General features: G+C 43.7%; 1 protein-coding gene across 4 annotated transcripts in view; it reads right to left on the minus strand.

The window, feature by feature from the left end:
• Nucleotides 1-16,547, minus strand: part of ZBTB44 (zinc finger and BTB domain containing 44) — a 54,720-nt gene that overhangs the window by 25,575 nt on the left and 12,598 nt on the right. For 2 of the 4 annotated variants that reach the window (XM_075909635.1, XM_075909638.1), the window contains exons 2-3: nt 11,346-11,712; nt 5,952-7,019 (exon numbers count right to left, since the gene is read on the minus strand). In XM_075909635.1, coding sequence (XP_075765750.1) covers nt 5,952-6,969 — 1,018 coding nt within the window. In that variant the 5' untranslated portion in view covers nt 6,970-7,019; nt 11,346-11,712. Of the gene's footprint in view, nt 1-5,951; nt 7,020-11,120; nt 11,713-16,547 lie in introns of all 4 variants that reach the window. The other 2 variants (XM_075909636.1, XM_075909637.1) reach the window with 2 other exon arrangements.

Genomic DNA, 16,547 nt, shown 5'->3' on the forward strand with positions numbered 1-16,547 from the left:
ACAATCTAATGCTGGTCCTACTCTTATATTTCTATCCCTCCCATTCTCCTATGGTTAAATATTACCTTATGGTGGACATGTTTTTATACACTGCTAACGTTTAAGTGGCTTAGAATAGTTATCTAATGTACCTTTTCTCTGACATTTTCTATACGGATTAATCTGAATCCAGATCAAAAGAAAGCAGCATAGTTAGTTTTCTTTTGGGCTACTTGAATATGATAAATATAGTGAGTAAAACTCTCTTTTCAGTGCATATGATTTTTTTTTCTTTCCATAACCCTTACTTTCATTATATTTTTGGTATGTTACAGTTTATGTTTCTCACTGATATAGCCATATACTCATTTAATTACATCTCACAATTGATAGAAAATAAATTTGTCAAGGATTTGCAAAGGTACTGCTATAACGGGTTAAGGACTAGGTCATATTGCACCAGTTCAGTGAACCAGCATTATTAGTATGATGGAATGCAAATCCTAATCTGTTTTTTATAAATGCTACACAAGATTTTTGTCGAATTAAATATAAAGCAACTATTAGTATTGACTCTGATAGTATACTCACATGTTTGTGCCTACTACTTAAAGAGGATTCACAAAAACTATGCCTGTAAAATTCCAATAAAGCAGTTTAGATTGGGCATACATGTTATCAAAGTAGAATGCTACCATATGAGCCATACAAAACCAACAATATACAGTGTTGAAAAATGTAACAATATGACAAAGTTCCTGCTTCTTCAAAGCAACCGTCCAATTGAAATAGTAGGATTATAGTGGTACGGTATTCTTCTTGAAAGGGTCACAGAGATCAGCTACCACTTCCTTATATCCACTAGACAACACTCAGAGGTAGAGTTTAAGTGCAAGGCTATATTTACCATTCTATTACTTGAAAAAAAGCATTTGGCATGATATTAGCTGAATGAAGTCATCCAATCAGCACTCAAACCAGATTTTATTGAAATAATCCTTCAATACAGGCAGTCCCCGGGTTACGTACAAGATAGGGACTGTAGGTTTGTTCTTAAGTTGAATCTGTATGTAAGTCGGAACTGGCGTCCAGATTCAGACACTGCTGAAACTGACCGCCAGTTCTGACTTACATACAGAATCAACTTAAAAACCCCAGGCGTCCCCAAGTCAGCTGCTGCTGAAACTGATCAGCAGCTGATTCCAGGAAGCCCGGGGCAGAGCAACTCTGCCTGGGGCTTCCTGTAGTCAGCGCTGGTCAGTTTCAGCAGAAGCTGACTTGGGGACGCCTGGGGCAGAGCAGCTGGGGTGCTGCTGGGTTGCTCCAGTAGCGCCGCTCCTCGGCGCTACTGGACCAACCCAGCAGCACCCCATCTGCTCTGCCCCAGGCGTCCTGATTCAGCCGCTGCTGAAACTGACCAGCAGCGGCTGAATCAGGACCTGGGGCAGAGCAGCTGGGGTGCTGCCGGGTTGGTCCAGTAGTGCCCAGAGCGGGCGCTGCAGGACCAATCGGCAGTGCCCCAGCTGTTCTGCCCCAGAGTCCAAAGCAAAAGCCTGGTCTGCTGGGGGGGGAGGGAGGAGCACACTAGCTGCACCCCCTCCCCCCCCCCAGCAGACCAAGGACACGGGGAGCAGAGCCGCAGCGGCAGCGGGGTGCCGCGCCTCTGAGGCTTTGCTCTGGCAAAGCCTCAGAGGCGCGGGACCCCCCCGCGGCTGCGGCTTCAGTCCGGGAGCCTGTGGTCTGCTGGGGACCGTCCCCAGCAGACCACAGGCACCCAGATTGAAGCGGCAGCAGCGGCGGTTCCCCGCGCCTCTGAGGCTTTGCTCTGGCAAAGCCTCAGAAGCGCGGGAACCCGCCCGGTGCCCCTGGTCTGCTGGAGACGGTCTCCAGCAGACCAGGGGCACCAGAGCAGCTTACGAACGGGGCTTTCTCGCCCCGACTTCCGGGGCGAGAAAGCCCCGTTCGTAAGTGCGGATCCGACGTAAGTCGGATCCGCGTAAGTCGGGGACTGCCTGTAAATAGCCTTTGTAAATACAATGGCAAATATCAGATCTTTACAAAATTCTGGCAACCAAACTGGAAATATTGCAAACTGCAAATTTACTGAAAGGCCATTTGTATGAGTCTATTCTATGCGCTGATAGAGATACTTTGTGGAAACTGCTGCAACACCATGGCATCCCATCCAAAATTATTAACCTGATCCATTCAACGTACGAACCCTCAACATGCCAAGTTGTTCACAATGGTGTCTTGACAGAATCCTTCAGCATAGTCTCAGGAGTGCGACGGGGTGCCTATTGTTACTTTTCCTGTTCTTGATCACAGTGGATTGGATTATGAGCAGGACAACAGATGGCCATCAACGGGGCATTCAGTGGACACTTTTCAAACAACTAGAGGACATTGATTTTGCTGACAATGTCACCCTCCTCTCACACCAACATGAAAGCATGGAAGAAAAGGTTGCAACACTAGACAAAACTGCCTCAGTGACTGGACTGAGCATTAACAAGGGGAAGACCAAGACAATGAGGATGAACCAATCCAACAACACCACCATCACACTGGGAGGCAATGATCTGGAAAATGCAGAGCAGTTCATCTACTTGGGGAGTATTATGGGCAGAGATGGAGGAACAGACAAGGATATCAATGCTAGGATAGGGAAAGCAACAGCTGCATTCAAGACTCTTCGCTCCATATGGAGGTCATAAATAATATCTGTGAAGACAAAATGGAGAATCTTCAACACGAACGTGAAGAGTGTGCTCCTGTATGGATGCGGGACCTGGCATACTAAAAAGTCTTCAAATCACAAGCTACAGACATTCATAAACAGATGCCTGAGGTACATCCTTCACATCAAATGGCAAGACTCTGTCACAAATGAGGAGCTTTGGAACAGAGCAGGACAAGAACCACTTGACGTTCAAATCAAGAGAAGAAAGTGGGGATGGCTAGGCCACACACTCAGAAAACCATCATCCAGCATAGTCCGTCAAGGTCTCACATGGAACCAGCAAGGAAAACGCAAAAGAGGAAGATCTCGGACAATGTGGAGAAGATCTACTGAGACTGAAGGACAACAACTGGGGTACTCCTGGAGTCAGCTAGAAGTTTTGTGACAGACTGAAGTGGAGGAGACTTGTAAATGACCTATGCTCCACTTGGAGTACAAGGGTTTAAGACGACGACTCTATTGTTATAGTAATGTCCTCTAAATCACTGCTTCCCAACCTTTCCAGACTATTCTACCCTTTCAGGAATCTGATTTACCTTGTGTACCACTTGTGTTTCACTTCACTTAAACTACTTGCTTACAAAATCAAGACAAAAAATACAAGTGTCACTGCACACTATTACTAAAAAATTGCTTACTTTCTTCTTTTGACTGTACAGCCGGTCCCCAACTTACGAATGGGTTATGGACCAAACACTTGGCTGTAACTCAAAATGTTTGTAGGTCGGACCCCATTGAGTTACATTGCGATCGTGCTGTTCGTAAGCATGGGTTGTGTTCGTAACTCGGGGACCACCTTTATGACCGCTTAATAGGAGGTTTGGTCGTAAATGCGAATGGTTGTAAATTGACGTTTGTAGCTCGGGGACCAGCTGTCTGAAATTTTAGTTCATACTGAAGTCAATAGTGCTTTTTATGCAGCCTGTTGTAAAACTACACAAATACCTAGATAAGTTGATGTACAGCTGGAAGACTTCTATTTGTTCCCAGGAATACACATGCCCCTGGTTGAGAATCGCTGCTCTAAATATTAGCTATGAATAGATAATAGCTGGAGAAACCCAAAAATGACCACAAGTTGTCATTTGGGGAAAAAAAATCTTAGTCTCACCATTTGGCAAAACAAACACAAAACAGCTGCCATACTGGGTCATACCAAACGTCCATCTAACCCAGCATCCTGTCTTCCAACAGTAGCCAATGTCAGGTGCACCAGAGGGAAAGAAAAGAACAGGTAATCACATGAGCAACTTTTGAGAAACAGAGGCTGTAGACACCATCCCTATCCATTCTGACTAACAGCCACTGATGAACTGAAATTCATGAAGGATATCTAATTCTATTTTGAACCCTTTTTAATGATCTGATCTTCACAACATCCTCTAGCAAGGAGTTCCATAGGTTGGCTTGTTTTGTGTGAAGAAATACTTCCTTTTGTTTGCTTTAAACCTGCTACCTATTCACTTAATTTGGTGACCTTTAGTTCTTGTGTTATGGGAGCAAGTATAGGTTAGACCTTCCTAGTCCAGCACCCTTGGGACCTGACTGGTCCTGAACGAGGGACTTTGCCAGACCAGGGGAAGTCATCTATGGCCCCTCTGCTAATGGCCTCACCCCCCTCCATGGGGCTTCCTGGCCCTCCTTCCCCCACAGTAATCCTTCCCCCACAGCCCAGCTGAGCCACATGCTGGCTCCTGGTCCCCCCTGCAGCCTACCCCGTAATCATTTTTGTTACCCTTTTCTGAACTTTTTCAAATGCCAAAGGTATCTTTTTTGAGATGAGATGACCTCATCTGCAGGCACTACTCAAGATGTGGGTGTATCATGGATTTATATAGAGGCAATAAGATTTTCTCTGTTTTACTCTCTATCCTTTTCATAATATTCTTTTTGCTTTTTTGACTGCTGCTGCAAATTGAGTGGATGTTTTCAGCGAGCTATTCACAAAGACTCCACAATCTCTCTTGAGTGGTAATACCCAATTTAGTTCCCATCATTTTGTATGTATAGTTGGGATGATATTTTCCAATATACATTACTTTGCATTCATCAACATTAACATTCATCTGCCGTTTTGTTGCCCAGTCACCTAGTTTTACGAGATCCTTTTGAATCTCTTCACAGTCTGCTTTGTTTTTAACTATCTTGAGCAGTTTAGTATCATTGGCAAATTTTGCCATCTCACTGCTTACCTCTTTCATCAGACCATTTATGAATACATTTAATAGGATTGGTCCCAATACAGAACTCCCGTACAGATCCCCAGCAAGACACCCAAGTAGTTACCCCTCTATTCTGAAAACTGACCATTTATTCCTACCCTTTGTTTCTTATCTTCTAACCAGTTATCAGTCCATGAGAGGATCTTCTATCTAATCCCATGACATTGTACACTCAAACTCCAGTGGTCCGGTATTCAATGGTCCGGCACCATCTGGAACCCAGAAGTGCTCCGGGCAGCCACACAATTGGAGCTGCTCTGCCCCCGGCTTCCCCGATTCAGCAGCTGCTGAAACTGACCAGGAGCTGAATCGGGGAAGCCGGGGGCAGAGCAGCTCTGCCCCCGGCTTCCCTGAGTCAGCCGCTGGTCAGTTTCGGGGAAGCCGGGGACAGAGCAGCTGGGGTGCTGCCGAGTTGGTCCTTTAGCGCCGCCCCTCGGTGCTGCGAGACCAACCCAGCAGCACCCCAGCTGCTCTGCCCCAGACTTCCCAGAGTCAGCCGCTGGTCAGTTTCAGCAGTGGCTGACTTGGAGAAATCTGGGGCAGAGCAGCTGGGGTGCTGCCGGGTTGGTCCCGCAGCACCGAGGGGCGCATCCCCCCCCCCACTCCACCCTGACCCCTCAGAGCCCCCCCCTTCCGATAGTCCGGCATATCTGATAATCCTGCACCCCCTGAGTCCTAAAGGTGCCGGATTATCAGAAGTTAACTGTACTATCATTGTACCTACACCAATAAAAGGCTTGATTTTGGCTCAGGTACCTTTAACTCTCTTTACAATGCTGCAAGCACCAGTTTTTCCAAAATGGTACAGTGGTCAAACCATTTGGCACAATTAAAAATTATTAATAAAAACTGTTAAAATCACTGCATAACAATTCGTTAGTTAGAAATAACAAAACACAGTTTCACCAATCTTTTGTGATCTAATTAAAAAAATCAAGCGGACTTTCTTAAATAAAATCACTTGTGCACATATGAATACCTATATAAAATAACAGAAGTGGCTGTACCTATAGAGGAAGACTGTGGGCTAATCAAGAGATCTTCCTGAACTTGTTCACTTCCTGGGACTGTCTGCTGATCACTGAGAGAACTCTGGGATGCGCTAACAGGCTGCGATACTTCTTCATGAACTTCCTCATCACTTAACCTTTCCACTTTGACACGCACATCTTCTTCAATCACAAGAGGTGAACTGGCCTTTGTGCTCTCACATGTCACATAATCAGTAATTCTTCTGGTTGCCTCAGATGGACCAGGCAACTCTAAAGTCCTAGAATTCTCCACCTGCTTCACCTTCTCAGACTGAAGCCTTCGATCAATTCCAAAAGGAAAAGTCCAAGGAAAAGCTAAGGAAGAGTCTACTGGCTGATTTCTGGACTCTGTGTAGGAAGCTGAAGGATTAAGCACTTGGGGGGAGTTCGTCTGTGTGTTACACTTAAGTGGACTTTCAGGAGACATGACTATATAGCTTTTTCGCTTTCTTCGGGACTCTCGACAAACAGGAATGGCTCTTTCCACCACACTGCATTCCGAAGAAACCGGTGAAAGGCTGCCATCTCGAGAGGTAAAATTGCAGTTTGCGCTGTTTTCTTGTCCTGCATCTAGCACCTTGTCTTGTTGGCTGCTGGGCGTATTCCATAAAATGCTCGACTTCATGAATTCTGAGCATGTACTGGCAACACTGAACATTTGCATGTAGCTGGCTGCAGCCAAGACATCAATAATATTTTCTGTGTTGATAGATAGTGTGGCTGTATAGGCATACTCCAGAAGGGGTATAAAGCCAGTCACTGTCACATGATGCAAGTCTAATACACTCTTGCTGTCATCTTCAGCTTGGCCAACTAGTTTGGAGCGGAAGAAGTCGCTGCAGGCTGCCAAGACCACCTTGTGTGCCCGGAAGATTTTGTCCTGTACGCGAATGGTGATGTCGCAGAAATGTCCATCATTGCGAAGCATGTTAAGCTTCCCAAGCATCTCCTGGCTGTGGGCAGGGGAATTATGAGTAAAGGTTTTTACGCCCATTTTTTCACGTTTGCTGATGCTCTTTTACCATGCAAATGGTCACACGTGTCCTAAAAGACAGAAAAAACACATTATCTTTTGTCATTGTTATCAGAGATTATATTAGGTTTATTCTATGAGAATGCACTAAACCATTCATATTTTGTAATAAAGCAAATGAAATGTGAAAGCCAAATTATCTGAACTCGGCCAATAACATCAGCTCTGCAGTTACTTGCTTAAAGAAATTACCCTGATCAGAGTTTGGTAACAGAGACACTTCTCAACTTCTGAGATAGAACATATGATCTCTTAAGAAAAACAAAAATACAAATTTAACTAATCTATTGCTCAGTTCTGAGTCTTTAGGATTTTTGTGAAATGGTCCTGTAAACTGAAGAGACTGGCATTGGTTTGGGCTGGGATGCAAATCTGGAGAATCCCACAAACTTCTCAGTGAATGTTCTTTTTAGAGCCCATTGTAGGAATATTTAGAAGGCAGAACTCATGCTAGCGCAAACAGAACAGCTTTTGACCATAGCTAAACCGCGCTGCTGGTAGCATAGGCAGTGAATGCCTAAAGCTGTTTCCAGTGAATGATTTTGGTCTAGGATGAGAGGTTGTTGAAAATTCCTCCAAAACAAAAATGCATTGTAAACCTCAAAGTACAGTTCTAGTTTACTAAATCAAATATACAACAACAGATTTTACATGTAAGGTAAAGAAAACACAAGGGACGTAACATCTTCTGTTACATATCTATTGCTAAAACAATGTAGACACAGAACACCACTTCCAACAATTTTTTTTAGGGACAAATCCTTTCTTTGGTCCTAATCATAGAATCATAGAACCGGAAGAGACCTCAGAAGGTCATCAAGTCCAGCCCCCTGCCCAAGGCAGGACCAGTCCCAACTAACTCAACCCCGCCAGGGCTTTCTCAAGCCCAAACACCTTAATGTACATTGGCAAGGCACTGCACTGTAACCTCACTCAACAGTGTGAAAACCCATCTCCCAGTGCAGCAAGTTACAGCACTGTAAAGCGCCAATATAAACAGGCTCCCAGTGCTGTTAGCTACTCACCTCGGAGGTGGGTTATCTAGAGCACTGGGAGAACTCTCTCCCAGCACTCCTGCCATGATCACACTGCAATGTTAAAATGCTGCCAGGCAGCAATTTTAATTAAGGCTGTGTCTAACCTGCTCAATTTAAAAGGCTTACAATTTCCTGGCGGCATGGAAGGAACAGAATCCTCTCCTCTAAGCTACAGAAGACACATCTGCAAGCCACTACTGACTGTTTGAGACCTAATGACCTCCATTCACAATGGTCCAGTGACCCCTATATAGAGACGTGCAAAGAGTCCTTGCACAGCGATGCTCCATGTGCTTCTTCTGCTTGCATCTATTGCAAGAGAACCATACCATTTCTGCTGCTTGCATAATCCTTTGCGATGGCAGAGGAGGACAGAATTTGTTTGTAAATGAGGAGACCTAGTTACTGAGGCAGGTTCAATCAAGTATTCAATTGTTAAAGGGAAAACAAACTATTATTTGTTACTTATGGCCATGAGCATACACTCCTTACATGAACAAAGCTCCCAATTAAAGCTGAGATCCCATTTTCTTCTGTGTTGTGTGTTTTATGCAGTTCAGAAGAGACTGGATGCATAAATAAATAAGGTGCTTTTCCATATTTAAATATCAGTGACAGAATTATATCTGTTTGGCTGACAGGAGTAATAGCCTCCTCCGTTCTAGCCAACACAATTGCTTTCTCTCTCTCACACATACAAATCTGCAAGCTGTTTTGTACAAGTGGATGCAGGAGGCTGCCTGCGTGGAACAGGTTGCAGATTTGCAATCTTAAAATTAGGGATGTAAGAGGTTAACCAGTTACCTAGTAAGCACTAGGCTTATTGGCCTGCTTACCCAATAACTGGTTAGACAGCCTGTCCGTGGGGGGCCAGAGCAGTTAACTGGTTAAACAATACAATTTCAATCATTTAACAGGTTAACTATTTTAATAGGTTTGTACATCTCTACTTAAAATATACTTAAATAGTGGCCGTCACAGCCTTCTGGTGAATTTGTCATTACTCATTCTATTACCAAATATGAGCCATATTTCCCCCCTCATTGTCTTGCTCCTGTTAACTTCACTCTTCCTATTGCAAACTATTTCAGACAAAGAAAAGCATTACTCCTTCTGCAGCACAGACACTGACTAACATTACAGATCCAGTCACACCACTAATCTAGTTCAATAACCAGATGTTTTGAGAGGAACATTAACAATTTATGAAGTCCAAGTCAAATTATGAGGACAACTTGGATTTAAAACGGAATGTCACACCACTATGAAGGGAGAAATTAAGCATAAACAAAACATTTGGCAAGGCCATGTCCTAACAGGTCAGGCTTACCGGTTCCAGTGAACCAGTGGGGGCTGGAGCAGCTCCAACCTCGCAGGGCCTGCTGTGGATGGAGGATGCTTCAGCCCGGCCAGAGAAGCCTCTTGGCAGGGCCAGGCTGGGTGCACCATAAGCAGGGGTGCTCCAGCCAGGCAGGAGCCCCAACTGGGCTAGAGCAGTCCTCCTGCTTGCCCCTTCCTTTAATCAGTTAACTGGTTAAACATTAAACATCCCTAATTAAGAGTTTTTACTTTGTGAAAAACATTGAACATTTATTTATGCAATAAACTACCATTTATTGGTCTAAAATACTGATCAGCTTGCTGATTTACATAATGAGACGCCATACAGCAATTACTTTACAAGACTCAGTAGGGTTCAGCACCAAAAATGAGAAAATAGGGTTTTAGGGGTGGAGGGTAGGCGCTATATAGCTCGCAAAGCGGTACCTTTTAAACTTTACCTGAAGCAATGTCCACACCATTGCGATCTTAATTGTAAGAAGCTTAGTGGTCAGTTTGACTCTATTCAAAACATCAGCATGTCTATACACACACAGGTCTGCTGTTATACCCCGCAGCCTTACTAGCAGTACACTTAACTGCTTTAGCAGCAATGCTTTCTGGAGATACACGTCCGAGCAGTGCCTCATGGAGGACTACGCTGGCCTACAAGAAAGTTTTGCATGTGAGACTTCAGACAGAAGGGTCAGTTTCTTAGCTCCTACCACCTATCCTGGAAAATGATAAGATTCCTTTGGGGGAGAAAGGCTCTCATAATTCCCACAGTGCCACAAAGCTTATTATGTAATTTCCTTGCTAATGAAAGGTGGACCCCAGCTCCAAGCTGCGTCCACAGCGGCCATCTCTTTACAGGCATGGATTCTCATGGGGGAAGAGAGCTGTCAAACAAAAGTCCTTTTCCTGGATTTCCAAAGTCACATGCCAGATGTTGAGGTGGTGGCAGGTAGTCTAGCATTACTAGCTAAATACCTGATGTGAGAAATGCCCAGTAAGAAGAGGTCTCAGATGACTTCAGCGAGTAGCTGCATTGTTTCTTCACAGATGGAGGGAACACTCAAGCAGCAGTATGAGCCACAAGCTCAGAATGATTACATTAGATCAATAGTGATTCCCAAACTTATTTAATCCGGCTCTCCTTTTTATCTGTAGTCATTACGCCCTCTCCTCCTCCCAGGGATGCACATATACAGCCATACAGCTTTGAAGGCAGAGCAGAGCACAGCATCTGCTGGCATCCAACTGTGAAGTCTCTGCCATGCCAGCAGTAGCACAGAAGAAAGGCAATGTGAAAAGTGGCATTTGTCTTAGCATACCATTGCCACCCTTACTTCTGCACTGTACTGCCACTCCAGGGCTGTCAGTCAGAGCCTTGCTGCCTCCCAACTAGGTGAGGGGAAAATGGGAAGGAGAGTGCAAGCCTAGGCTGTCTCTGGATGAGGAATTTGGGAGGGAAGAGGGGAAGAAGATCCTGAGGCCTGGCAGCGAGGTTATGGCTGTCCCCTTGGGTGGTGAAAATATTACTTGAAACAGGATTATATGAAGTGCAAGTAACACAAATGCATGCCTTTAAACATAGCTTTATTGGAAGTAGAGAAGGTAGACCAGCTGCCAAAATGTAACAAAAGACTATATCTGAAACTGAAAAAAGACAGTACACAGTGCACCTGGCATTGCCAAGAAAGCAATGCTTGCGGTAAGACTAACATTAGCTTCCAAATGTGAATTTTTTTATACCTCAATTAGCTACACACGTTTTCCTATGGAACCTTAAATGCACATTCCCAACAAGGAAGCCTGGAGCTACTCTTCTTTGCAACTCCTTGGAGATAGTGGAGTACATCACTTCAGGGTGCTGATTCTCACTCCCTCTTCTCAGCACTGGCATGCACAGCTTATGGTTGAGATTTGCTCCAGCTGTTTAAAGTATCAACAGTCCTCTATTCTGGAGTTCATTATTACCTGGAGGTGAGAGAGAGGATGCAAGCAGAGCACTTGAGGCCGAGAGAGCAGGATGGCTTGAGGGTTTCTTTGTAAGCACCTCAAATTCCCTGAAACTTGTGTCTCTGGAATTCCCCATCCTTTCAGATGTGAATGGAGGACAAACACATTCAGTTGTCAAACTGCTTGTCATCCTCTTTCGGCAACCTGAAGTCTCCCTTTTCTAAGCGCCAGCTGAGAAGTATACTAGCAGAGGTATGACCACCTCTGAAATTCAAGCAGCCTGCCACGCTTTGAATTGTTCTCCTGGCATGACGACTGAAAAACATGTCCAGTAAGGACATGGGTCTTCTTGATTCAAACCTGGGATGAGCAGCATTAAGAGGGCCTGTAGGAAGAGACAAAAGTCTACTGTCAGTGTCCACAGCAACATACCACCAATTCCTTTCAGCACAGGAAAGGGAAACACGCATCTCCACTTTTACATTGCAGTATAGAATTTCTCCAGGAGACATGGGTACCAACACAATAAGCTATAGCCTTCCCTTTAAGTTTCTCAAAGGCTATCAAGATATGGGAATTTGATCCTTAATGAAAATCTACTTTTTTAAAAGAGGAGAGGTGTCCAAGAATGTCACACGTGCAGAAAATCACAAATATGGATCACTTTCTCACAGTTCAGGCTGACACACAATATGTTGCAGATTTCTGAATGTGAAAGGCCCCAAGTTTTCCAGGCAACAAGAGAAAAGCCAAGAAGCTATACTACAGTGCCATTTTGGCATTTGAAGACATCTGCTGGATGCCTGGAAAGGTGACGTCAGCTGTGAAAAGGAGTGGGGTTGAAGGAGAAGCAGGTCATTCCTGTAGGCCTCAAGAAAAATGTGGAATATTGCAAAAAAAGGGAAAGTTTCTGATATTGTACCACAAGTGTGGATACTGCTTACGTCCATAAACAGATTAAGGTAGAGGGTCTGTAATATCTGCATTACTAACATGATTTAGCCTATATTCTCACTGCTCTGAGTGCACTTCATACTGCTATACAGGCAGTCCCCGGGTTACGTACAAGATAGGGACTGTAGGTTTGTTCTTAAGTTGAATTTGTATGTAAGTCGGAACTGGTACATATTGTAGGGGAAACTCTAGCCAAACATTTCTCCAGAGCTCAGTTTTATTCTCCCACACCTCACTTCCCTCAGTCCTTTATTCTCAAGCTGAGGTGTCTGCTGAGAAAAGCCGCTCCGCGTCTCCCTGGTCTGCTGGGGGGAAGCAGCTAGTGCGGGGTTGCCTCACCCCGTTTGTAAGTAGGGATCTGATGTAAGTCGGATTCATGTAACCCGGGGACTGCCTGTATTTCCTTTTAGCACATGATCCAAGCCAATCAGATAACCTGAGTGTGAACTCTAGTTTGAAAATAACTTGCATTGTCCAAGCACTACTCTGGAATGTCCAAATGCATCCGTGGAATAATCTGTACTTGTTTGCTTATTTGTAGAAGTGGGATGTCACACTGGGGTAAAAATGCCACCTGCAACTCCTGTGTTCTGGAAATCAGCTTGTATTACAGTATGGGTTCCCAGCCTAGGAGTGGAATGTCACAACCAGCACCCATACTTTATTGATGGCTAGATGAAAGAACACTGTTCCTTTGATACAATGGGGTAAGAAAGCAAAAGGCTTTCCATTGTTTTTAAGCAATAAAACCCTCTATCATAGTTTAGTTAGCTTTTCATTTTCCCCCTTGATTATCCACCACTTTGCCTGCGGTCTGTACCATGGCAACAGGCAGTCAAACAACAGTAGGGCATTCTTTCGTTGTTCAGCAACTGTGCCCCAGGAACCTCACCAGAGATGCCATAGGTAGGGAGGTTGGTGGGAAGGTGGTGGTCAGAGTCCTGCCAAGAGATCAGATTGCAATTGCGATGGAACCCATGACCATAGAGATGGATGGAAAATGTTGTGCCCAAATGGAGTTTTATGTGCCAATAATGGCTGCCTCCATAAAACCTCAAGAGTGTCCCCCCTCCCCAAGCCAAGTAAAGGAGTATAATAAATAAAAGTAACTTACCAGCCTTGTACTAAGGCAGAATTGCATAATGTAATTCATTTAATGAGAAAATGGAAAAAACATTGGTAGCACTTCTGGATTTACTTTTTTTTTTTTGGTCTTTTTGTCTTCTTGTAAGCCACCTTCATTCCCTTGATATGGCTTTCATTCTAGCTTAGGAAATTTCCACCTTGGCATGACGACTTAATCTCATTGTAAGCCTTATGGTGTCTGTTTAAAGAATCCTGCACTGCTGGTGCCTTGGCCCAGAAGACAGCCATAATTACAATGCCCATAACTGACATGCTCGAAGCATTGCGGGTCGCTAGATGCCAAGTATTATAGTTTTACAGTAGGTAGGTAACTAATTTACAGATGAAGCATGAAGCAGTTTGCTGATGAGTTGCCAAAAGAAGTTTGTTGCTGTGGAATCAGTCTACAACGGGAATGTATGTGACTAGTCAAGGAGATTTAAACAAGTAGCTAGTTTCTCGCCTCATGGACCCCTGAACAATGAAAGTTAGCTACTTGGCCAAAGAGGTCACTCCTGCAGTGCAAAGGGCCTAAGGAAGAATAATCTGACTTGTAAGTTGTAACACAAAATCAGTCTCCATCCACATGGACAGTTGCACAATAGAGCAGACATGAATGGCCATGGTCATAGTCAACCCTACCACAAACTCCAGTATGTGTAGAACAATTTCAAGTGTGAACTGGACACTTCAGTGATTTGTGTTTGGAAGCATGTTGTGCTAGAATACTACTAGAGGGAACACATGGTATTAAATACAACTATAGCTTCTAGTCTATGGAAAGATCTAAAACAAGTTTCAAGGAAGATCACATTTTAGGTACGCCAACTTTGTCACTTCTCCTTTCATTAAATTGCTCCAATTTTAAACTAGGTTGCAATTACAGCCAAACACTGCTGCCAAATCTGTTTGGTTCAAACTCTGTTCTGATGAAGACTAGCTGTTATCTCTATTCTCAAGTAAAAATTCCTAGGATGAAAGGGAGAAGAGTCAGAAATGTTCAACTGTCTCATTTTCATTAGACTCCGTCAGAAATCTTGCTGGTACTAATAGCACGAATTTCAGCCTTCAAAATAAGAAAAACTATAGTCCGAATTAGAGATGTTAAATTTCAATTAATCAGCTAATGAGCAATTGATGGAATTTCCATTGATTAATCGATAGGTGGGGGTGCTTGCCATCCTCCTGCGCCTCTCCATTTGAAATGTACAAGAGCTGGGGATTGGAGCGGATTCTCACTGCTGCTCTCCCTTTGAAATGTACAAGAGCTACCCGTGGCTGTCGCAGGTTTTCCTCTGTGCCTCTTCCTTCGAAACATTTCAAAGGGAGAAGAGCAGCAGTTGGACTGGCAGGAGCCGGACTGTTTCAATCCCCGCTCACGCTGTTTCCCCACTGCCCTCTGCTTCCTCTGCCCCCCATGGAGATGGTGCTGGGGGAACTGGCTTTTAAGCCGGCTCCCTCTAGCACTGGCTAGTGCCCCCCGCTGCCTCTCTCTGATAGAGGCAGCAAGGTGGGGGGAGGAAGGAACAACTAGTTGAGTTCCTACTAGACTTCTGAATAAGCATTTGCTTATCAAATAGTAGGGATGTTAAATTGCGGGTAATTGACTAATCGACTTTTTGCATTGCATTTTGCATTGACTATTTGATAGGGTGTCTCCACCTTTCAAGTATAGAAACAGCCCTAGGGCTGTCGCTACACTTTAAAGGTGAAAGCACCACATGGAACCCAGGATCAGCTGGTCCCAGGCTCTGTGAAGTATCCCTTTCTTTCCCCCCCCCCCCCCACTCCCTTTTTCTGCTTCTTTCTGATTCAGAACTGGGGGGGGGAAGGGGGAAAGCAACTAGTTGACAAGCTTGTCAACCATCCAATAAGCAAATGCTTATTGGATAGTCGACTAGTCCTTCATACCCCTATCAGGTAGTCGACTAGTTGCTTACATCCTTAGTCCCAATCATTTCAAAACTATAGTACAATTTTTTGCTCTTTCAAACAACAGATATAACGTAAATATTACATCACATGTAACTGCAAGGATTTTGGCAAAATTAAGAAAGAATCCATGTGCTCAGAAAAACCACAAAACTGCAAGTAGTCTGATAAATTCCAGAAGCCAGTAAGAAATTTTTTCCACTGCAGTCAATTTAATTTATACACATCTAAAACCAAGTTTTTTGAAATAACAGTTAGCCCAAGAAAAGCTTTACAGTATTTACTTTGCACTAATGTGTAAGCATTCATATTTTTAAAAACCCAACATTTACTGATAAATAAAATATTACACCTAACACACAACTATCCCAAACCTTCCAATCCACTTCGAACTTTCTCCAAATCTTAGCTCATCAGCACCAAGTAACAGTTTAATTAATTGCAAAAAGCCATATTATTTAAAATATTAAGGTTACACAGTTAGTTGGAAAATTAAAGTTAACATTCTTACTATGCGAATAGTATTGTTCTCATTTGAGAAACATGCAGATTAATAAGCCTATTTATTTTCATCATACACAATATACATGACCTACAATATACAGTATACAGTTTAACATTCAAGTTAACTCTAGTTAAGAATAGGGATGTTAAAATATGTTTAACTGCTGAAAATTTCAGCAGTTACACATTTAGGATACATCTACATAGCAGCATTATTTCAGAATAACTGATGTTATTTCAAAATAAATTGCGTGTCTGCACAGCAAGCCATTATTTTGAAATAATTTCAAGATGGAGGACTTCTTACTCTAACACCTGTAACCCTCATTTCATAAGTAAGGAAAGTTGAAGGAAGAACACTCTTCCTTTGACTTCCTGCTGCGTAGACAGTGCCAAACACCAAATTAAGCTATTTTGACTTCAGCTACGCAATTGATGTAGCTAAAGTTATGTATCTTAATTCAACTTTGCCCTGCAGTGTACACGTGCCCTTACATGCGTGGGGGAGATGGGTCCCTGGGAGTCGGTGCGCACAGGGAGCCAGCTTTTCCCTGCCTCGTGCTGCTGCCGCCGATACTGATACAGACACAGTGGGGGCGGTGGGAGTGCATGTAACTATAAAGGTTAACCCATGAGCCCAGGCTCATCCGTTAAATGTGTACATGTTTACATGTTATCACATCCCTAGTTCTGTATGCTATTTTA

The sequence above is a fragment of the Pelodiscus sinensis genome, chromosome 26, assembly GCF_049634645.1.
Source record: "Pelodiscus sinensis isolate JC-2024 chromosome 26, ASM4963464v1, whole genome shotgun sequence".
NCBI classification, from domain to species: Eukaryota; Metazoa; Chordata; order Testudines; family Trionychidae; genus Pelodiscus; species Pelodiscus sinensis.